General features: G+C 39.9%; 1 protein-coding gene across 8 annotated transcripts in view; it reads left to right on the top strand.

Annotated features, from left to right (window-relative positions):
• The window catches only part of OSBPL1A (oxysterol binding protein like 1A), a 100843-nt gene extending 78415 nt beyond the window's left edge, over positions 1 to 22428 (top strand). For all 8 annotated transcript variants that reach the window (XM_017646846.3, XM_017646815.3, XM_017646823.3 and 5 more), the window contains 10 exons: positions 7651 to 7785; positions 8728 to 8825; positions 9640 to 9822; positions 16131 to 16238; positions 17025 to 17114; positions 17351 to 17477; positions 18200 to 18316; positions 18817 to 18940; positions 20003 to 20093; positions 21246 to 22428. In XM_017646846.3, the coding sequence (XP_017502335.1) occupies positions 7651 to 7785; positions 8728 to 8825; positions 9640 to 9822; positions 16131 to 16238; positions 17025 to 17114; positions 17351 to 17477; positions 18200 to 18316; positions 18817 to 18940; positions 20003 to 20093; positions 21246 to 21348 (1176 nt within the window). In that variant the 3' untranslated portion in view covers positions 21349 to 22428. The remainder of the gene's footprint in view (positions 1 to 7650; positions 7786 to 8727; positions 8826 to 9639; positions 9823 to 16130; positions 16239 to 17024; positions 17115 to 17350; positions 17478 to 18199; positions 18317 to 18816; positions 18941 to 20002; positions 20094 to 21245) is intronic.
• The last annotated feature ends 323 nt before the right edge of the window (positions 22429 to 22751 follow it).

Raw genomic sequence — 22751 nt, 5'->3', positions numbered from 1 at the left:
ATTACAATTAAGAATTTTTCAGGTTCATCATGGGCTGCTATTAATTTACACGGGTAAATTTAAACTTTGCTTTTAGCTGGGTCACAAGGTAGAATTTCCTGGCATAAATATTTAGTTTTTCCAGCTGACTGAAGGATCCCAGCAATAAACATATTCTAGTTGCTGTTTCTTCCTGCAGCCTGACCTTCACAGTGCTTTGTTGTATTCCTACAGTACCAGTAAGGTGTAGACAATACAAAAAGAATCCAATACCCAAACTTCATTGTATTGGGAGTGAAAGTGGTGTTTCTGAATTTCCAAGAAGGAATGAAATACAGTTAGTAAAGTCACTGAGTTTTTTCATTACATGTCCAGGGAACTGTAGATTTTAACAGTTAAAATAATCACAGACTAATAGAGGCAGTAACAGGGCAAGTCCATTATTCTGTTCTAAAATAGCACGTCATGTATGCTGCCCTGAGGGGCTCTGGTTATTGTTGCGGCAGTCTGGACTTAGGTATGTTCTCTGTGGTCTTTTCTTTCCCTTCTGCACCCATTCTTTAATTTGGCCCAAATTTCTGCCTTTCATTTCCTTGAATGCTTACATTCTGAGTTACTAAAAGAAGTAGAAAGGTGTTTAAATTAATCTAAGTTACAAAGTTGGATTTAAAGAACCTTCCAGAATTTTAGGAGCTTTTCAAATGATCAAAAAACAATCCACCCACTAAATTGATAAAGCCACACCCTTGGCGCCTTGGTCTCGTTTTCACCACACTCTTTCCTGTACTTGCTCATGTAAGGAGCGTAAATTCTAGCTGGTGTTGAGCAGCCCGTGGCTAGTGGACACTTGACTGCCGCATTCTTGCCTGTATATTTTCCCAGGGAGGAACCTGGGTAGGGAGGCAGTGTACGCAGTGTTGCTTGAGAAATGGAAGGTAAGTCCCTAGGCCAGGGCCCATTGCGTCTGACAAATTGGCAGGGGGTAAAAATGCTGCATCGGCCCCAGCACATTTCTTATTCCCTCAGTGAGGATTTTATAGCCCTCCTTGTGTTTTTTTAGAAAAAAAAATAAAGCTTTTATGGATAAAGTTCTTCACTCCTTTAATGAATAAATCCTTTAAATTCCTTTAAAATAAATCTCACCGTGCTCTTGTGCACAACAAAGCAAAATGTAGAAACACGAGAAGAGCCGAGCCAGAAATAGCATAGTTTGTGTTACATCCAGTGGCCTGAAAGGGCTGGGCCCCACCGGCGTGAACCCACGTCACCTTGGGGTAAAGCCCTGACAGTTTGGGTGGCCCACAGCGAGAACCTCCTGGCTGAGGGTCCGGGAGGAGCACGCGTCCTGTCCCTCAGCCCCTCACCTGGGAAGGTCAGCGCCCGCAGGCTGTGCCGCCGTGCCAGAAGCTTCTCTGCGGCTCAGCCGCCCATGCTGCACGGTGGAGGATTCCAGCCTCTGCCGCCTCCTTCCTGTACACAGCCCTAGAGGATTCGGCACTCTTGGCGTGCGTTATTCCTGGTAATGATAATGGCTAACATTTATTGCTCACCTGGCATATGCTTGGCACCGTTGTATTTCATATGAATTAATCTTGTAACCCTGTGAGGCATGTGATGAAATGCCCACTTTGGGGAGTGGTGAGGGACTTATTGTGGCACGAGCATTAGGTGATCTCAGAGCCCATTATTTTCTTTTTAAAAATTGTGAAAAAACATACAAGGTAAATTGACCATCTTAACCATTTTTAAGCGTGCAGTATGGCGGCATTAGCGCTGGCAATTGCTGTGCAGCCGTTACCGTCATCCACCCACCCACGGATCGCTCTCCATCTTGCAGGACTGCCACCCACACCCCTTAAATGACAACTCCCCAGCCCCTGGAAGCCCCCATCCTGCTTTCTGTTCAGAATTCATTTTAACAACGATATTTTATTATTCTGGAACTTGGGACTGGACTAACCTGAGTGTATTTGATTACTTTTTTTTATCTTCACATTTACAATTTGCTTTTCTCTTGTATGTATTATGATAACACATCAGGGTGTATGTTCTAAAGTGGTCCAGTTTCTGTGGTTCAAAGTTGTTAGCTGCCCCATCCTTTCCTTCTGCCAGGCTGAAAAAGTTAGGTTTTAATGTCTTGTTTTACCTCTGATTAAAATAGCAATACATGCTCATTTGGGATTTTAGAAAATACAGAAAAAAACAGAAGAAACTAATTAAGATTACCTGTACTGTGAACTCCTATAGGCAACCTTTTAATTTTTAACTTTTTGGTGCTGTGACCTTCTAATATTTGTTTCTGAATCTGTAAAACATGTATTTTACAAAATTAGAATATTTGGCGGCATGTTGCTTTATAACCTACTTTTTTGCACATTCACCATGTGAACTATTGTGCATCAGTAAGCAAGAGGGTTTTGACTTCAAGGAGCTTGTGTTTCAGTGGAAAAGTCAACAAAGTACAATGCACTGTGGGAAGTGCTGAGTAGGAAGCAGCTCAGCAGGCAGAGGGAATACCAAGGCGTACACGGGGCAGGGGCACCTGTGGTGTGTGCTTCTCTCCCTGGGGGGATGAGGATACAGGCAGAGTATAAGATACTGTTCCTGCCTTCAGGAATTCAATTACTGTGTGGTTAGCAAAGTAAGCTGGTCAGTACCCGTGACATAGTAACAGCAGGCAATAGAATCTATGTGATCAACTGCTAAATTGTGAGATGCAGATCGTGCACTCCAGGATCTGGAAGAGGAGAGAGACGAGTACTTACTAGAGTAGTTGAGGAGATACTTGACCTGGGCCTTGAAATATGGGCAGGGTGTAGAAGAGCTTTTCTTTTTTTTATTTGAGGTATAATTGGCAAAATTGTGAGATATTTAAAATACACATTAAGGTGATTATGTATATCTTGCCTCTTTGAAAAGGATTCCTCAGCAGCCCAAGCTTAAGTCAGGCACTTGCATTACCAAAAAGAAAACAGCTGTCAGGGCTTTGCCCCACAGCTGGGTCATGTGGCGGTTCTGTTTTTAATTTCTTGAGGAACTTCTGTTTTCCTTAATGTCCATACCAGCTTACATCCTTGCTGACACTGCACAGGGTCCCCTCTCTCCACATCCCCACATCACTTGTTATTTCCTGGTCTTTTTGATAATAGGCATTCTGACAGGTGTGAGGTGGTACGTCACTGGGGTTTTGGTTTGCACTTTCCTGATAATTGGTGATATTGAGCATCTTTTCTTGTACCTATTGGCCATTCGTACATTGGATTTGGCTAAATGTCTATTTAGTTCCTCTTCCCATTTTTTAATCAGATTGTTTAGGCTTTTTGCATTAAGTTGTATGAGCTTGTTATATATTTTGGGTATTTACTCTTTATTAAATAAATGGTTTGCAAGTATTTTCTCCTATTCTTAGGTTGAAGTTTCACTTTGTTGATGTTTTTGTGTGCAGAAGCTTTTTTGTTTGATGTAGTCCTGCTTGTTTATTTTTGCTTTTGTTGCCTTTCTTTATGGTGTCTAATCCAAAGAAAAGTATCAAGATCAGGGTCAAGAAGTTTATCCCCTGTATTTTCATCTAGCAGTTTTACTTCAGTTCTTACATTAAAGACTTTAGTCTACTCTTAGTTACTTTTGTGTATGGGGTAAGACAGTAGTCCAGTTCTGTTCTTTTGCCCATAGCTGTCCGGTTTTCCCAGCATCATTTATTGAAGAGACTGTCCTTTCCCCAATGTATATTTTTGGCTTCTCTGTCATAAATTGACTATGTATGTGTGGGTTTATTTCTGGACTCTCTATTCTGTTCCCTGATCTTTGTGTCTGTTTTTATGCCAATACTGTTTTAGTATTAAACCCACTCTGTTAATACTAAAGCTTTGTAATGTAGTTTGAAGTCAGGGTGCGTGATGCCTCTAGCTTTGTTCTTTCTCAAGACTGCTTTGGCTATTCAGGTCTTTTGTGGTCCCAAACAAATTTTAGGGTAGTTCTATTTCTGTGGGAAAAAAAGCCATTAGAAGTTTTATAGGGATTGCATTGATTCTGCACATGGCTTTGGGTAGTATGCCAACATTTTAACAATGTTGACTTTTCCAATCCCATGAGTAGAGTATGTCTTTCCATTCATTTGTGTCTTCTGCAGTTTCCTTTGTTAATGTCTTATAGCTTTCAGTGTGTAGATCTTTCACCTGCTTGGTGAAATTTATTCCCAGGTATCTTATTCTTTTCATGCTATTGTAAATAGGATTCTTTTTCCTAACTTCTCTGATACTTTGTTGTTAGTGTGTAGAAATTCAACTGATTTTTGTATTTTGATTTTGTAGCCTGTGTTTATCAGTTCTAACAGTGTTTTGGTAGAGTCTTTAAGGTTTTCTATATATGTTTTCTATAATACGGGTTTTCCTGTAACATAGGGTTTTCTATGATATGCCTTCTACAAACAGAGAAAATTCAACTTCTGTACTAATTTGGGTACTTTTTATTTCATTTTCTTGCCTAATTACTCTGGCTAGAACTTGCAGTACTATATTGAGTAGGAGTGCTGAGAGGTGGGCATCTTTCTTTTGTTCCTGATCTTAAGAGGATGAGCTTTCATCTTTTCACCAGTAAGTATAATATTAGTTGTGGGTTTGTCATATATGGCCTTTATTAGGTTGAAGTACATTCCGTCTATACCCACTTTGCTGAGAGTTTTTATTATGAAAGGATGTTGAAATTGTGTCTGCATCTATTGAGATAATATGATTTTTATCCTTCATTTTATTGATGTGGTAGATCACATTTACTGATGGAGAGGTGTTAAATCATCCGACATCTCTAGTATTCACTATCAGTCACAGTTTATTGTGGTGTATGATCCTTTTAATGTTCTGCTGAATTTGGTTCGCTAATATTCTGTTGCAGATTTTTATATCTCTGTTCATCAGGGATATTGGCATTAATTTTTCTTTTCTTGTAGTGTCATTGTCTGTTTTGGTATTAGGATAACACTTACCCCATACAATGAGTTTGGAAGTATTCTCTCCTCTACTATTTTTTGGACAAGTTTCAGACGTATCAGTATTAGCTTGTTTTTAAATGTCCAGTATAATTCATCAGTGAAGCCATCTGGTTCTGGACTTTGTTGACAGGTATTTTATTACTGCATTAATCTCAACTAGTAATTGGTCTGCTCAGATTTTCTGTTCATGATTCAGTGTTGGTAGGCTGTATGTTTCTGTGAATTTTTGTATTTATTTTATGTTGTCCAATTTGTTGGTATATAATTGTTCATAGTAGTCTTTTGATTCTCTGTATTTGTGTGGTATCAGTTGTAATGTCTCCTCTTTCATTTATAATTTACGTTATTTGAGTCTTTTCTTTTTTTCTTGGTGCATCTAGCTAAAGATGTGTCTATTTTATCTTTTAAAAAAACACCAGCTCTTAGTTTCATTTTTTCTATTGTCTTTTAAATCTGTTTCATTTATTTCCACTCTGATCTTAGTTATTTCCTTCCTTCTATTAAATTCGGGTCTGGTTTGTTCTTTATCTAGTTTTATTTTTTTCCTAGTTCCATGAGGTATAAACTTAGGCTGTTTATTTGAGATCTTACTTGTTTCTTAAAGTAGGCATTCATTGCTATGAATTTCTTCTTAGAACAGCTTTTGCTGCATGCTGTAAGTTTTGTATGTTGTATTGCCATTTTCATTTGTCTCAAGATACTTTCTGATTTCTTTGACCCATTTGTTGTTTAGTAACATGTTGTATAATCGCACATATTTGTGAATTTTCCACTTTTCCTCTTGTAATATATTTCTGAATTCATACTATTATGGTCATAAATGATACTTGATATAATTTGAATCTTAAATTTATTAGGATTTGTTTGTGGCCCAACATATAATCTATCCTAGAGAATTTTCCATGTGCACTTAAGGAGAGTGTGTATCCTGCTGCTGTTACATGTAATGTTCTGTATATGTGGTAGATACTGTTGTATTAATGCCATGGTATTGATGAGGACACTGGCACAGAGTTTAACTTGGCCATAGTCGCACAGTTTATCAGTGAGAAAGAAAACCAGCAGTGGGATTGAGATTCAGTCTGGTTCTGTGATCTTGCCTTTACAGTATGCAGCCATCACAAAAATACCTGGCAAACTCGGTGATGTACCTTACACATGTGTAAGACCTACACAACACAGTAAAAGCAAAAAAAGCGAGTAATGAGCCAATACATAGAGTGGGTCCTGTGCATTAAAAAAAAACCCATAAGGTATATGTATGTGTAAATACCACAGTGTATCCCAAACTATTGGTGGTGCTTTGCCTCTCAGGGGGGAGCATTCTAATGTTTTTACTAAAATATTACTAAGTTTTATACTGAGAAATACATATTCTGTCATTAGTTTTGTGTTTTGTTTTGTTTTGTTTTTAAGGGAAAAACTGATAAAGATTAAGTAGGAGAAAGAGAGCCTGGGACATCTCAATTTAGACAACTTGGTAGTCCCAGTTTTCTTGACTTGGTCCCAACAGTGAATTTCTGGATTTAATGAGATCTCAATCCATTAATTTCTAGAATTAATGGATTTAATGTGTATACAGTGGAGCCTTCTTTTGTTTATCTCTTTATAGGTTCCTATTCTCAGTCTCCCCAGTGAGGCAGCAGTAAACCTATGTTTTTTGTATTTTGTTTTTAAGTAGGTTGAACTGCTACATGTTTGTGTTTTGCAATATTTTGTGGTAATGAATGAGCTTATCTTTTTAATGCACTCTGGGTGAACTTTTGTGATGGTTACATTATTAAGTGTGCAAACTGGTAAGAATATGTATGTTTATGGTGGGGGAAGTCAGAGCTAAGACAGGTGGCATTCAACCTGGATAAGCTTCAGGAATGTTCACCTGTCCATGTGAGTTTAGTCAGCAGGCTTCATGAAAGACCTGATTCCCAAAGGAAAGGTAAATAATGGTAGGTAGAAAGTTGGGAAGATGATTAGAATATTCCAGAGAATACCAAGATGAGTTTGTTACCTAATGAATATTTTAAAGACCTCATGGTGCTGCTGCTGTTTGCTGGCAGGATATAGTAAACAGAGGTGAAAGGTTGCAGTTCAGGTCAGAGAAACTCCCTCTCCCCCAACCCCTGCACAATCATTAAATTATTTTTCGAAGTCTACTGGGATTATGTCATTGTAGCAGACAAAATTTAAAACCTGTTCTGTAAAATACATTGCCTTCTATTTCTCTAGCCTGCAATGTACAGTAGATTGGTGTGCTCAGAAAAATTCAGTATTGTCACAAAATCAGTCTGAAATTTCTTTTGGAAAATTATAAAAATGATCTATGTAGTTGATCTTTAGCCCACTATGAAGATTTTTGTTTTTAGTGTCCCCTTCAGCTTTACATATCCCATTTTCTAATTCTGATCTAGGGAAGACTTATTAATAGTCATCATCTCAAGCCCACCACTAAATTGTGAGTTCCTCGAAGCTAAGAAGGTCTGGGTAGTCTTTATATTTCCTTCAAGGCCTGGAACAATACACTCCATATTGTTAGGTGCTCTGGAAGGATTTCTGAAATTGATATTAATTAAATTTCATGGGGTGCTATTTTTTATTACTTCTTTTCCAGGAATATGTTATGTAAAGATAGCAAACAAATTTGCTGTGTATATTGGCATCACAGTTTCCATTTTCTTGTTAAATAGGAACTATCCAAGATCACCATGCCAGTTATATTTAACGAGCCTTTGAGCTTCCTACAGCGACTCACTGAATATATGGAGCACACATACCTCATCCACAAGGCCAGTTCACTTTCTGATTCTGTGGAAAGGATGCAGGTATGTGTCAAGCAAGCACCGGGAAAGGTTTAAGTCTTAAGAGATGTCTCTGCTACCCTGCCCCCACTCACCCAAACACACACACAGAATTGGTGTTAAGCCCAAGCTGAGGTTGGCAGTGTCACTGGAACTTAGCACATTTGGAGTGTCCTCTGCGTTCCTTCCCCTGCTGGTCTGTTCTTACTGCCGCCATAGCAGAAGCCCAGTGAGAACAGCAGAGGCAGCGCGTGATCCATAACAAAGCCTGGATGTTGGGAAGCTGTTGGAGTCTTCCTTTTGTGTTAGGGGGAAAAAATTATTAACTTCTTTCAGAATTTCACAGAGTATTTCCAAGAAGGAATGAACACACCCATACACACATAAGTATGTTATTTATACTATGTGTGCATGTAAACATAGATCAAAACAAAAGACAAGAAATTACACTTTTTAATTTTCCTTTGTATAGAAGATGTTTTTGTAATATATGTGGATGGACTAGATACTGACCCAGTGTAGCAGATACATTGTTCTCCTTCGAACAAAGCAATAGCATTCTAAACAGAGCCATTCTGTTCTTTCATTTATATATATCAGCCTTTCCCAACCTCATTGGACTTTATACCAGTTTGTTTTCTATCTTCTTTCCTATCCTAAAAGTGTTCTACTTTTAGGAAAATTTTAAATGAATTAAAAATAATTCTGGGGTTTGAGAGCTTTTAAAAATAGGGTATTATTAAAAACCATGGCTGGGAATGACACTATGGAAGGAGACTCGGAGTAATTTGTAATTTGTATTCTGAATGTCCGCATTTGCATATGAAGTCGCTGGAACCATATTAAAATCCAAAGTCATTAAACTCCTCAAAATAATTTTGTAAATTACAGTCTTCAAAATTTCAGTCCCTGAGAGAATGAGGAGCAAGCTAGGCTGTTTTTAACTTCTCACGCCCTGTTCCCCAGTGCGTGGCAGCGTTTGCTGTATCTGCCGTCGCTTCTCAGTGGGAACGAACCGGAAAGCCTTTCAACCCGCTTCTGGGAGAGACTTACGAGTTAGTTCGGTAAGATCTTTCACTCTTCCAGATGGGTAGTTGAATTTGCGTCAGCTGTTTAGCTTTTCAAATGAAGGGGAAAAATACATACTTTTTTTGAGCATTACCAACTTTTGTATGATTGGAGCAAGTTAGCAATATTAATGCTTGTTCCTATGATAGAGACAGTGTCAGAAGTATGGAAACATACATAAAATGTACTGCTATGAAAAGTAATTACTATGCTTCCAGTATTCGTGATCATGTGGGTTTATTTATCATTCTTTTCTCCTTATGCCAGTCAGAAGACATGATTGGGTTTTTTTAAATAACCATACAGAAGATGTTAGCCTAAATGTACACTGTTGGCGTAAAGGCAATGATGATATCAACAAGTGCAGTTCCGTTTGCCTACTTTTTATACACAGTTAGGGAAGTCATTTGGCTTTAGTTTTCTAAATCTTTTTCTTCTTCTCTGCACAAGTATTGGTCTTATTTATTCCCTGGATGTTTGAAAGGGGACACGTTAAAATCCTTTATCTTGATAAAAATGGAATAAGTTTTAAAGTCACATGTTTAATATCAATTCATAGAAGTCATCCAGAGTCATGTGGGTGTTCTTTATTTTTCTATGTTCAAGTAGCTAGAATTATAGTAACAGTGGATTTAGTAGCTGGGTTGCATTTGTGTAGTTTCTCCTAGGTTAAGTTGTTCTTTCATCAGGAGATAAAGGAATTATCTACTATATCAAACCTGTTTCTTAACATTGATTTTTGACTGAAATGACAGTAATACACATACTCCATGATAAGAGTTCATTATAATGTAACTTTTTTTTTTTAAGTGATGACCTTGGCTTCAGACTCATCTCCGAGCAGGTCAGCCATCACCCACCCATTAGCGCATTTCATGCTGAGGGATTAAACAATGATTTCATCTTTCATGGCTCAATCTATCCCAAGCTGAAGTTCTGGGGGAAGAGTGTGGAAGCAGAACCGAAAGGAACCATCACCTTGGAGCTCCTCGAGTGAGTTGCGTCAAGCCTTTACACTCGTCCTGTGCACCTTCTCGTAAGCATGCGCCCTGGCACGCAGGCCTGACCTTGTTCAAAAGCCAGTGAAAACATATAAATCAAGTATAAAAATCAAACAAATAATCATATTTGACCTGATTGTTTATAATTCATAATGCGTGATCAAAACCGAAAGTTTCTGTGATGACTGCCCTTGCACTGTTCACCATGTAAGAACTTATTCACTATGTAAGAATTTGTTCACCATGTAAGAACTTGTTTGTTATGCTTCAGAAGATTGGAGACTGACGAGAATTAGGCTTGGGGTGTATTAATGATTGTGCATTGAGCATTGAGTCCCCTATACAGAATTTTATTGTTGTTAACAACCATTTGATCAATAAATATGAGAGACGCCCTCTCAAAAAAAGAAAAAAAAAAGCCAGTGAAAAAGAAACAGCTTTATTAAGTGTAAATTATCTACCTCTGTGTAAAAGAATTTGAGAAGCCTGGTAATAGCCATGCTGATTAATCTAGGTATGTGTAAAACGTTTAGCTTAATGTTTGATTATGGCGTTTGGATCTATTTTAAGGTAGAATAGAGTTAATCGTGCCATGATGGTTCTCATGAAACAGGCTTTCTATATATCATGGTAATAATGTTTTGTTTAACCATCTTTCAAAATAAATTCACTTTGAGAAATATTGAGTAACAGTTCACAGCACATCTTAGACATTAGCTAAGCTGAAATTTCTCTTAAAGTAGAAAGAAGATTAGCATGGCATATCTCCATTTATTTCTGTCTTCAATTTTTTTCAATAATGTAGTTTTCATTGTACAAGTCTTTCACCTCCTTGATTAGATTTATTTCTAGGCATTTTGTTTTTTTTTTGATGCAATTGTAAATGGGATAGTTTTTTTAATTCTGTGCTCATAGGATGGAGTAATTAGTATTGTTAAAATGCCCAAAGCAACCTACAGGTTCAATGCACTCCCTATAAAAATTCCAGTGATGTTTTTCACAGAAAGAGAACAAACAATCCTAAAATTTGCATGTAACCACAAAAGACCCTGAATAGCCAAAGCAATCGTAAGAACAAAGCGAGAGGCATTACGCTCCCTTATGTCAAACTGTGTTACAACGCTTTAGTATTAAAACAGTATGGTATTTTCATAAAAACAGACATATAGATCAATGAAACAGAATAGAGATCCCAGAAATAAACAAACCCACACATATATAGTAAGTTAATTTATGACAAAGGGGTCAAGAATATACAATGGAGAAATGATAGTCTCTTCAATAAATGGTGCAGTGAAAACTAGACCACTACCTTACACCATACACAAAAATTAACTCAAAATCCATTAAAGACTATATTTTTTTAATTACAATAACTAGAGATTTATTAAACGAAGTCACTCTTCTTACAAAATTACAGTTAATGTAGGGTGGGAGGTGGTAGTGGGGTTGGGAAGAGGGACCACTGCACCTGAGGGAGGTTTGCTAAGTGTATTTTTTTATGTATACATTTTTTTTGTATTTTATATTTCCAATGAAAGACCTAGAAACATAAAATTTTTAGAAGAAAACATAGGCAGTAAGGTCCTTGTCATAGGTCTCAGAATTCAACATCAAAAGCAAAAGTGACAAAAACAAGTGGGACTACATCAAGCTAAAAAGCTTCTCTACAGTAAAGGAAACCATCAGCTAAATGTAAAGGTAGCCTACTGAATGGGAGAAAATATTTCCAAATCTCGTATCTGATAAGGCACTAACATATAAAAATCTATAACAAACTCCTACACTCAGTGGCTAAACAGTCTGATTAAAAATGGGCAGAAGATCTGATAAATTCCAAAGAAGACATACAGATGGCCAGCAGACACATGAGAAGGTGCTCCACATCACCAATCATCAGGGAAATGCAAATCAAAACCACAGGGAAATATCACCTCTCAGCTGTTAGAATGGCTGTTATAAAAAAGATGAGAAATAACAAATGTTAGTAAGGATGTGGAGGAAAGGGAGCCCTTACCACTTTGGTGGGAATGTACATTGGTGCAGCTGCTATAGAAAACAGTATAGATGTTCTTCATGAAATTAAAAGTAGAACTTTCATGTGATCCAGCAATTCCACTTCTGAGCATTTACCCAAAGAAAGTGAAAACACTAACTCAAAAGATATATGTACTCCTGTGTTCACTGCAACACTATTTACAGTAGCCAAGACATTGAAATAACTTAAGTACCCACCGATAGATGAATACGTAAATTTATATATACACATACATACATACATACATGCACACAATGGAATACTTTTGAGCCATAGAAAAGAGTGAAATCTTGCCATTTGCGACAACATGGATAGACATTGAGGATATTATGCTAAGTGAAATAAGCCAGAAAAAGTAAGTACTGTATGATCTCTCATATATGTGGAACCTAAAAATAAATAAATAGATAAAAAGCTTGCTCATAGGTACCAAAAACAGGTGGTGGTTGCCAGAGGCAGTAGGTGGAGGAAATAGGTGAACTGTTTTTGTTTCTCTTTTAGTTTAAAGAAATTGAAAAAAAAATTTTTTAAAGATTACCTTTGAATTCAAAGGCATTCCAGTTCTAGTTAAGGTGGAGTGAGCACACTAGCCTGTGTCTCCTACTGATCACAATTAAAAACCCTGGACAGAAGACAGAAAGCAGCCACCTGAGGACTCTGGAAAGTGAATTGCAGGCTAGTTGGGGAGAGAAACACAAACCTGAAAGCCAATGTGGCTGTTTCCTGGTTTTACTTTTCCCACCCCCCAATATCCCTGGCTTATAGTCAGCAGCCCAAATCCCAGAAGTGGACAGCAGAGTAGACAGAAAAAATTCTAAGAGAAGCCCTCTTTTTCTGGTTAGAGCACCTGGAGAGAAATCCTTTTCATTTTTCTCTCCCAGGCTTGCCCCAGAGCAAGCTTTAGGAGCCGCAGCTACATTCCCACAGTGGTGGCTGCAACCGCACATGCACCTAAAACTCAGAAAAAATCCTCCTTGGCCAAAGGAATTGGATAAAGGCCAAAGAGCATTAGGAGAATCCCAGTTATTTTATTTTCCCTTTCTTTTCTCTCACTTCTTTGCCGCAGAGAAAGAGTTTTGGGAAGTGCAAGACAGAGCAGAGAGGCTAAACCCCCAGCTTGCTGGCCAAAGGCCACAGGAAGGACCCCCGTGGGACCTGGGAGTGTGGGCAAAACCAGAGAGGAGGGAGCTCAAGGAATGGATTCCTAAAGCAATGCCCGAATCCTAAGCTCGTCCTTACACTCTTGCATTGCAGTGACCTGAAAGAACACCAAAGGCCTTGAGAGCTGAGCTGTGTGTGGACCAGTGTCCAGGTCTCCAAATGGCCCCTCAGGGGTGGATCTGAATTGCCCTATAACAGTCCTTGAACATTTAACCTGACACTAGAATCCAAGGCCACAGAAAGTGGGTCTGGACCTGTGTGGCCTGAACTGTTAATTGCCATACTCTCCAGAATCAAACAAAAAATCAGTATTCTTCAGATTTTTAAGAGGACCCTGTGTCTCATAATATCCAGATGTCCAGAACACAGTCCAACATCGTATTCTCAAAAATCCTGACAACTCACAATGGAAAAAACACTCAATAGGCTCTAACCCCTGTATAACTGAATTACTGAAATACCTATCAAAGACTTTAAAGCAGCTGTTAACAGCTATGATCCACGAGAAAAAGATGAGCGCTCTTAAAATGAATTGAAAGACCATCTAACAAAGAAAAAGAAGTATATCTGAAACTTTTAGTACTAAAATACACAGTAACAAATACAGTGACTTGGGTAGACTCCATGGCAGAATGAAGGTGTAAAATATGTACAAAGCTGTATGCTAAAAACTACCAAAGACAGAGGAAAGTTGTCAAACCATCTGAGTAGCAGAGAGAGATACTGTGTTTCAGTATACTTGGAAGCCCCAATATAGTTAGGATCTCAGTTCTCCCATTAGTGATTTATAAGCAACCTGTATTAACACAAACCAAATAAAAAATCCCAGGATGATATTTGACAGATATAGAAAAGATAATTATAAAATTTATATGGAATGGCAAATGAAATAGAACAACCAAAACAATTTTGAAAAGAACAGAATTAACAGACTCCACTTCCCAATTTTAGGACTTTAAAGCTATGTTATCAAGACAGTGTGGTATTGGTAGAAGGACAGATGCATACGTCAGTGGGTGCAGAGAAGAGTCTAGAAACTGACCCACAGAGATATGGTCATTTCAATTTTCAAGTCTTAGCATTTAAGAAATACATCTCATAAGGCTGCAGCTGCCATAGATGTGAGTCCTTGAATGGATCTGGGCAAAGTAAATTGAAAACCTCTGGAAAGGACTCACATTCCAGATGCCACTAAGAACATTCATGATTCATGGGAAGAGATCAGAAAATCCACATGCACAGGAGTTTGGAAGAAGTTGATTCCAACTAATTCCCAACCCTTGAGGGGGTCATGACTTCAGTGGATGGAATCACTACAGGTGTGGTGGAAACAGCAAGGGAACTGGGGTTAGAAGTGGAGCCTGGGGATGTGGCTGGATTGCTGTTGCTCCTGATAAAACTTGAATGGATGAGCTGCCGCTTCTTACCATAGGCAAGGACAGTGGTTTCTTGGGATGGAATCTGTTCCTGGTGAGGATACTTGAAGATTGTTGAAATGACAACAAAAGATTTAGAATATTACATGAACTTAGTTGATAAAGCAGTGGCAGGGTTTCAGAGGACTGGCCCCAATTGTTAAAAGTTCTACTGTGGGTAAAATACTATCAAACAGCATCGCATGTGAAGAAGTCATTGGTGAAAGGAAAGGTCAGTTGAATGACTGCCTCCACTGCTGTCTGGAGAAACTGCCACAGCCCCCCCAGCCTTCTGCAGCCACGTCCCTGGTCAGTCAGCAGCTGTCAGCAGCAAGGCGGGACTCCTCCCGCATAAGGATTAACAGTTTGCTGACAGCTCAGGTGATGGGCAGCTTTTTTTTTTTTTTTAGCAATAAAGTACCTTTTCATTAAGAAGATACACAATTGTTTTCTAGACATAATGCTATTGTATACTCAGCACACTACAGTATAATGTAAACATAGCTTTTATCTGTACTGAGAAACCGGAAAATTCATTTGACTCACTTCACTGGGACGCTCACTTTATTGTGGTCTGGAACCGCCCCTGCCGCGCCTGCCTGGTGGTGGTGGGTTGCTGCACTGGCAGAGCCATGCTGGAGGGCAGTGTGGCAGTTTCTATAAAGTCAACCATGTTCACCATGCGACTCAGCAATTCACTCCTAGGTGTTTACTCTAGAGGAATGAAAACTTAAGTCTCACAAAACCCTGCGTACAAATGTTTATAAGAGTAGTATTCATAACCCCCCAAAATTTAATGCAGCACAGAGCCCTTCAGTGACAGAATGATTAAACTGTGCCACTTCCAGGAGGAGGAATGCTACTCAGAAATAAAGGAAGAACACGTTATTGACACATAGAAGTTGAAACGCACTATACAAGTGAGGAAATTAATCTCAAAGGTTACATACCAGATCATCCCATTTATGTGACAGTCTAGAAAAGGCAAAACTGTCGCAACGGAGAACAGATGAGTGGTTTCGGGATTAGGGATGAGTTAGAGATTCAGGGCTTAGCGACGGAAGGTCTGACCACACAGGAGGACAAGTGAATTTTGGCTGTTGTAACCTGATAATAGTGGTGGTTTCAAAGATCTCTACATGTAGTGAAACTCAAAGAACTGCACACCAGCAGAAGTGAATTTTACCGCTTCTAAGTCAAAAATAAGTTTAAACACAAATTTATGATGATGTAAAATAAGTGTTTTTAAAACATTTGTAAAATTGGAGATTGTTCACATACACTGAGCTTTCCCTGTGGTGAGCAGAAAGTGGAATTTTCTCTGAAAAATGCTAAATAGACCTCCAGTTTTTATTTTCTACTTTTAATTTTACTTTCTGTAAGTTTTCACCAAACATTTGAGTGCTCCAGGTTGCTAACACACACAGTTTATTTGGAGTTTGGTATAAGTGTAGTTTTTGTTCCTTAAGCGTTTACATCCTTTTAAGAAACAATGAGAACAGTCAGATGATACCTGTTTCACTGTGAGTTGATACCAGTAAAGTGGGGGAAGTCTTTGAGTGTAGCTATCTCCAGCAGCTTTGATTTGTTATCCTGAGTAATGACATTTGAGAAAAACACACCTTTTTAAGCAAAATAACACTTCTCACTTATTTTTCTGGGTTTGGTTTCATTTTTGTTTTTTAGACACAATGAAGCATATACGTGGACAAATCCTACCTGCTGTGTACATAATATCATTGTGGGTAAACTGTGGATTGAGCAGTATGGCAACGTGGAAATCACAAACCACAAGTAAGACACATGAGAGCACTTACCTGTCCCTTCAGGTGTCATCCACTGTCCCAGTGGACTTCATTTCTTCAGAAAGCTCTAGTAGAGCCTGGCAAGAATTGAGAACCAGGCAGTATAACTCTTGAATAAATAGAAGCCCATCCATTTAATGAGCAGAGTTCCTTACAGTCCCTGATAAGGGAACACTGGGTGAACTCTGACCTGCAGCCTCTGTGACTCTTAATTCCAGTCTCAGCTTGGTTTGCTTATATTGTTAAGTGTGTGTTATCCACATGGGTGTGGGGCAGGGGAAACGTGAAAGTGAAAGAGAGATGGCTTCAGCATCAGGTGTGCATCTGTCACAGTTCTGGAGGCTGGGGAGCCCCAGGGCAGGGGGCTAGCGGATCGACGGCCTGGTCTGCAGGAGACAGCCTTCTCGGCTTCACGTGGCGAGAGAGATCAGCTTGTGTCTCTTCTTATAAGAGCACTAATCTGTTCATGGGGGGTCTGCCCTCACGACATAAGTACCTCCAGTGCCTTCACACTGGGGATTAGGGCTCTGGCATAGCAATCTGGGGGACACAGTTACCCCATGGCAGCAAGGTAGGTATTCTTCATGAGCCCTGCTTACCTTTCCTTATGGAGGCACTGGCACTGATGAAAGATTAATCCTGATACCTCTGTGTGGAGCCTGGTTATTTGGAAAGTCAGCAAAGAACCCCTGCTGCTAGAAAGGTTCTCACAGTCATCATCCGCACTGCTGCTTCCCTGGCCCATGGTAATCTGAGCTTAATATCTCCCTCACAGGACTGGAGACAAATGTGTGTTGAATTTTAAGCCATGTGGCCTTTTTGGTAAGGAACTACACAAAGTTGAAGGCTACATTCAAGATAAAAGGTAATGTTTCCATTTTAAATGTTAAGTAGTATAGGTTTTATTCACTAAATAAAATGTCAATATTAAAACCTGCTATCATAGCATAGGAGACAAGCATTTCAATTAGTTCAAAAAATATTTCTTCGATGAGGAAATATTGATTTCTTCAAAAAATCTGATTTATAAGCATCTTTATAATCGTATTGAGTTACAGCAAAACACTGGTTTGTCAGCTAAACATCAGTTTCTCTTGGCAGCAAAAAGAAGCTCTGTGCGCTCTATGGGAAGTGGACTGAGTGTCTATACAGTGTTGACCCCGCCACGTTTGATGCTTACAAAAAAAACGATAAGAAAAATATGGACGAGAAGAAGAACAGCAAACAGGTGAACATCTCACGGGCAGCGCGGAAGGAACTGCTGGGCTCGAGTCTGGCCTGACGCTCCTGGAGGTGGCCTCTCACGGGGTCTCAGTGGGACCTTTTTGTTCCTTGTTGATCATGCATGTAGTTTTTCTCCTTGAATCTTTTTTTTTAATTGAGGTATAGTTGACATACATCCTTGACTCTTTTTAGTGAGCAGGTAGTTGGCCTTGCTAGCAAATGTTGGCCTGTCTTACCTAGTGTGTGGGTACGTGCCCCTGAGTGCCTGTGCAGTCAGACATGGGGCATTGCAGTCACGTAGCTTTGGGGAGTTGGAACTCATCTTAGACAAATTTTCTTCTCCTTCTTTCTTTTTATGTGCATTAGAAGTTGAGATCAGTTGATATTTAAAATTTCCTCCAAACTCATCTCCTGCATTTTCACGCTGAGCAGTTTTGTGATCATCTCCCTTTTCTCTGAATCCCTGAAGCTGAGACCAGCCTGGCGAAGGGCTTTGTTCCTGGACTGCTATCCTATTAAACCTCATCCTTAAGGGCCAGTTTATGTCCTGGTAGGATCTCCCACCTGGGATACAGCTTCTCGTTGCCGGGCCCCACGAGCGAGAATTCCACGGCGCTCCAGCCCCGCGCAGCCGACATCCTCAACGCGCAGCGAATGTTGGTGGCTTTACAGTGTGAGTCTGCCTTCTTTTTAAAATGGTTTAACTGTTCGTGTTGACTTTTGCAGATGAGTGCCTCTGAGGAGTTGGACGAGATGCCAATGCCAGATTCTGAGAGTGTACTTGTTATCCCCGGGAGTGCTCTCCTGTGGCGAATAGCCCCACGGCCTCCCAATTCTGCCCAGGTGAGACTGGGGCTGCGGCAGGCGGCCCTCCTGTCTGTACTCGGCTCCGAAGGTGCTCCTTCCCCGGCACGTGCAGGGCCAGCCGGGCAGAACGGAGAGGAGTGCAAGCAGTCACCCAGGTGCCCCTCAGCCCCCTCTGCTGGCCTGTGTGCCACACCCCTTCTCACCGCCCGAGGCCTGGGCGTCTGTACTCTCCAACCCTGCTGGTGGGGAGTGTTGTGGGTGGGACTTAGAGGGGGCTTTAGTAATTAGGGGTAAGACTGGCTCTCCTTAAATACAAGATGACACAACTTCTTCAGGATAAGCTGCTCACGTCCAGCAGATAGTACCTGTAGGCAGTGCAGACTTGGGAGAAGACGCTTAGCTGTGTGGCCTGAGAGAGGCTGGCCCCCACTGCCCCGAAAGTGGGGGGGGGCATTTCAAGTCACTGAACCATCAGGGGTTTTCGTTTCCCGTTATGCCATGGAATACAATAATTTGAACATTTTTCTTCCTTTCAGATGTATAATTTTACTAGCTTTGCAATGGTTTTGAATGAAATGGACAAGGATATGGAGAGTGTGATTCCTAAGACAGACTGCAGGTTACGGCCTGATATCAGAGCCATGGAAAATGGAGAAATAGGTAAGTAGCATCTGATGGCACTGCTGGGGAACATGCGTTTGTTTTACTCCTGGTGATGGTTAGCATCATTGGGATACAGGCATTTTTAATCTCTCTTAGAGATTTTTGAATTAAGTTCAATAACTTTTGTGTTAAATTTGGAGATTTGAGGTAGGCCTTAGTAACTCATATCATTTTACTGATAAGCCATCATAATTTAATGTGCTGCTTATGGCCAGAGGCATAGTGTAAATGTTAGAGGGGAATTTGAGAAAATAATAGCATCCTTATCAACTTTAAACTCTCTTCTAATTATTTTACTATATATTTCAGGCTTTACATACCACCTCTGAGGTGGAAAGAGGTGCCTGGCCTCCGTTAATTGTAACATTTTTATCCTGTGGTGTTAAATTCCTCCTCAGTGGTTCTCAGCAGGGGGGCAGGTCTCCCCCGGGGACGTGCAGCAATGCCTGGAGGCCTTGGGTGTCACGTCTGGGGAGCTGCCCTGGTGTCTCATGGGTCTAGGCCTGGGCTGCCGCTGATAAGCATCCGACGACGTGCAGGCAGCCCCCCACAGACAGTCACCTGGCCCGGTGGGTCAGGAGCCCCCACGGCTGAGCAACCCTGTTCCGCCCAGACACTCTGATGCTTTTTGAGTGATCTGTGAGACTGTGCAGCAGCTTCTTGGAAAATTGTTTGAATTTTGTATGAATAGAATCTGAAGGAGTTCTGTGAGGTCTAAGAATTTAGAAAAAGTCCATGTTTATTCAGTTTTTCTACCCAGTTTTTCCCTGAAGTATTTTAACACAACTTTTTTGGCCTTGAGAAGAAGCAGGCTCTTTATGGAACCTGCAGAGGTTGTAGAGAGATGACTGGGTCTCAGAGACTGTTCTGCTTCCCACGAGCAGGGGTGTGTCATAGCATCAGCACCACGTTTGGCCCTGGTGTTTGTGTTCTAGTAAGAGGAAGACCATGGTGATACACACGGAAGGCGCTTCTCTGTAAAGTTAATGTGGCCAGTGCGTGCCTGGCGGTCTCTCTCTCTACTTGGAGAACTGTTTGACTTTGATGTTTTTGTTTCAGATCAAGCTAGTGAAGAAAAAAAACGACTTGAGGAAAAACAAAGAGCAGCCCGCAAAAACAGGTCCAAGTCCGAAGAGGACTGGCAGACAAGGTGCGTGGCGCCCCCACCCCCCGCGTGGCAGAGCTGTCATGTGGGGCAGGCGGGGAGGGCGCAGGGGGGTCTGCGGGGTATGGCCTCCCTGAAGCCCTGCCAAGTTGCTCCCAGGCCTAAGAGAGTAGTTATTTCCACCGACTAAGTAAGTATTCAAAAGGAAAGAGTTGCGTGTGTGACAAAAAGGACTACTTGGAAATCAAAGTTAAAATATTTCCACACAATTATTGCAGGTATTTACCTAATTAAGCTAATATCTTTCTTCCTTATCTGACAAAACCCTGTTCTTTCCCTATTTAAGAGGGACACTAAAATCTAGCCTTACTGATGTGGCAGTAAAGTAGATTCAGTGTCAGTAAGTTGCAGAGCATTTGCTTATACATATATCGTGTACCAGGGATATTTAGGCAGTGCCTTTACTTTTCCAAGCACAAGGGATTTGATGTGTAATGGATATAGGATTTGTATAAAGTAATCTTGGATTCCATTCAGAAATAGAAAGTGAGCAATAACATTTCTCAGTTTTGAAATTTTTCTTTTTGAAAGAACCAGAGATTATGTAGAGATTAACATGGAGAAAATTGATACCCAGGAAGATGTGGGCTAATTTCAGTGCATTGTGTGTATGTCATATAGTATATTTGAGAAGTCATGGTCTTTAAAATCAAGCTCAAGTTTGATGTCAGTTAGAAGCCTGGGCAAGTTATTTCACTTCTCTGAGATCCAACTTCTTTGAAAAATGGACTTTTAAGAGTTGGAGGGGCATTTACTCTGAATCAGGCACCTTACCTGTGATTATAGTATGTTGTAAAAGTTAATTTCCTTATCCTAGTTCCTTACTCCCAATTGCTTAAAAAGATGCCTTCTAGTGGGAGAGAAGGAATGGGGCTAGAGAATGAGCAATTAGACAGATACATTGGTTCTAACCAACGCACTACACAGAAGATCCTCCTGCTGTGAATGCTGTGGAAAATCCATAAACCTTTTGCATGGTATTATACCTTTTGAAGTGTACATACATGCTCTCTACAGACGGTACCACTTCTTAAAAACCTCTTTGGAAATCCCTCACTCATAGAAGGGGGTGAGTTGGTGGAATAGTTGGTACCCAGTGATTAGTTTCCCCTCTAAAAGTCTTTTCTTTTTAAACAGGTGGTTCAATCAAGGTCTTAATCCTTACAACGGAGCACAGGACTGGCTTTACTCTGGCAGCTACTGGGACAGAAACTACTTCAATTTGCCTGACATTTATTAAAAAAAAAATGCAGAAGAATCAGGGCATTTGGCTAATCTACAAATAAGTCTTAAACTTATGTTTTTAAATTCCTCTCCTGGGTTTCTACTCATCTTTTAAAAAAAGAAAAAAAACCTGCTAATGAGATAACTTGCATTTCATCCAACAAAAATAGGGTGTAAGGTGGTATTAGTGATGAAAGTTTTAGAAAAAATGGGTGATTTTGCCATCCCAACATACTTGTTTGGATACTGTTTTATAGAGGTAGGAGAAACTGCTGGAGAACATGCTTTTACAGCTGCTGTTGTCATACTTACCGAGGGTTTATGCCTAAGTGTAACTTTAGCTTTATGGAATTATATAGTAATCCCAAATCGGGTTATTTTGAATATTTTTATGCTGTCATGCTTGAATGTTTTAGATGTAACCTTGAAATGTTTATATAGTTCTCCTATATAAAGTTTATGTGCTCAAATGTAGAGAGGTTGTCATTTTGTAAAGACTGTATTAAAGGATGGTTTTGTCATACTAATCTTAATTTTACTGCACTTCCAAAAAGAATCAAATACCTGAGTATTTCATGATTTGAAAATTCTAAACCAACCTATATTTTGCTTATTTTAATGCTCTGAATTTACTTTAAAATTTTTGTGATGTCATTAGTACTAAAAGGTGTTTGAATTGAAAATATACATATCTAATCTAGCAATTCACAAAAATGTCCTAGAAATACAGATTTTAATCAACATCATGACATGACAAACCTTTGAAATGCCTCCAGTGGCAAATGCCAGCAGAGCGGTTGAGTTGTACTCATGTATTATAAATACCAAACTATGTAAGAGATCATCTTGTGCACTGCAAGTTTGCAAGGCACCTGTGTACTTAAAATATATATGGAGACCTACTGTACAGTAGCTTTGCCCCTTTAATTGGGGCACATTAATCTTGTATTTATCCACCCAACCCCAGACTGAGATGCTGCTCCAAGGAGTCTTAGGTAGCTGCCAGTAAATTATTTTAATTGCTGTGAAGTTAACAAGTGTTATAATGAAACAGTGTACCTGATGCTAAATAAAGGCTTTAGAATGTTCAAAAAAAGTGTGATGTCTTTTACACCTAATACTGTCCTAACTTGGCAAGAGTGTCCTTGCAAAGAAGTCCTGTGGCACTGCTGTCCCAGGGCCAGCCGGCCACCTCTCATGCAAAGTGCTCAGCAGGCAGGCAGCACTCTGTGGTGTCTGGGCGAATATGGTGTTGTAGTGAGGTGCCAACCACAGAACGATCAAGTAGGGGTACCTGACTGGGCACCACTGTAGGGGGGGGCTGCAGTTTTCTTTATGATATAGATATAAAAGTAGGAAAATGCTGTTGTGTTCTACATCCAAAAAGATTTAAGACCTGTGTTCAGTTGTGTATCTCCT

This window comes from Manis javanica, chromosome 9 (genome assembly GCF_040802235.1).
Source record: "Manis javanica isolate MJ-LG chromosome 9, MJ_LKY, whole genome shotgun sequence".
Classification (NCBI taxonomy): domain Eukaryota; kingdom Metazoa; phylum Chordata; class Mammalia; order Pholidota; family Manidae; genus Manis; species Manis javanica.
The sequence above is the reverse complement of the archived record's forward strand: the minus strand, read 5'-3'. Positions and strand labels throughout refer to the sequence as shown.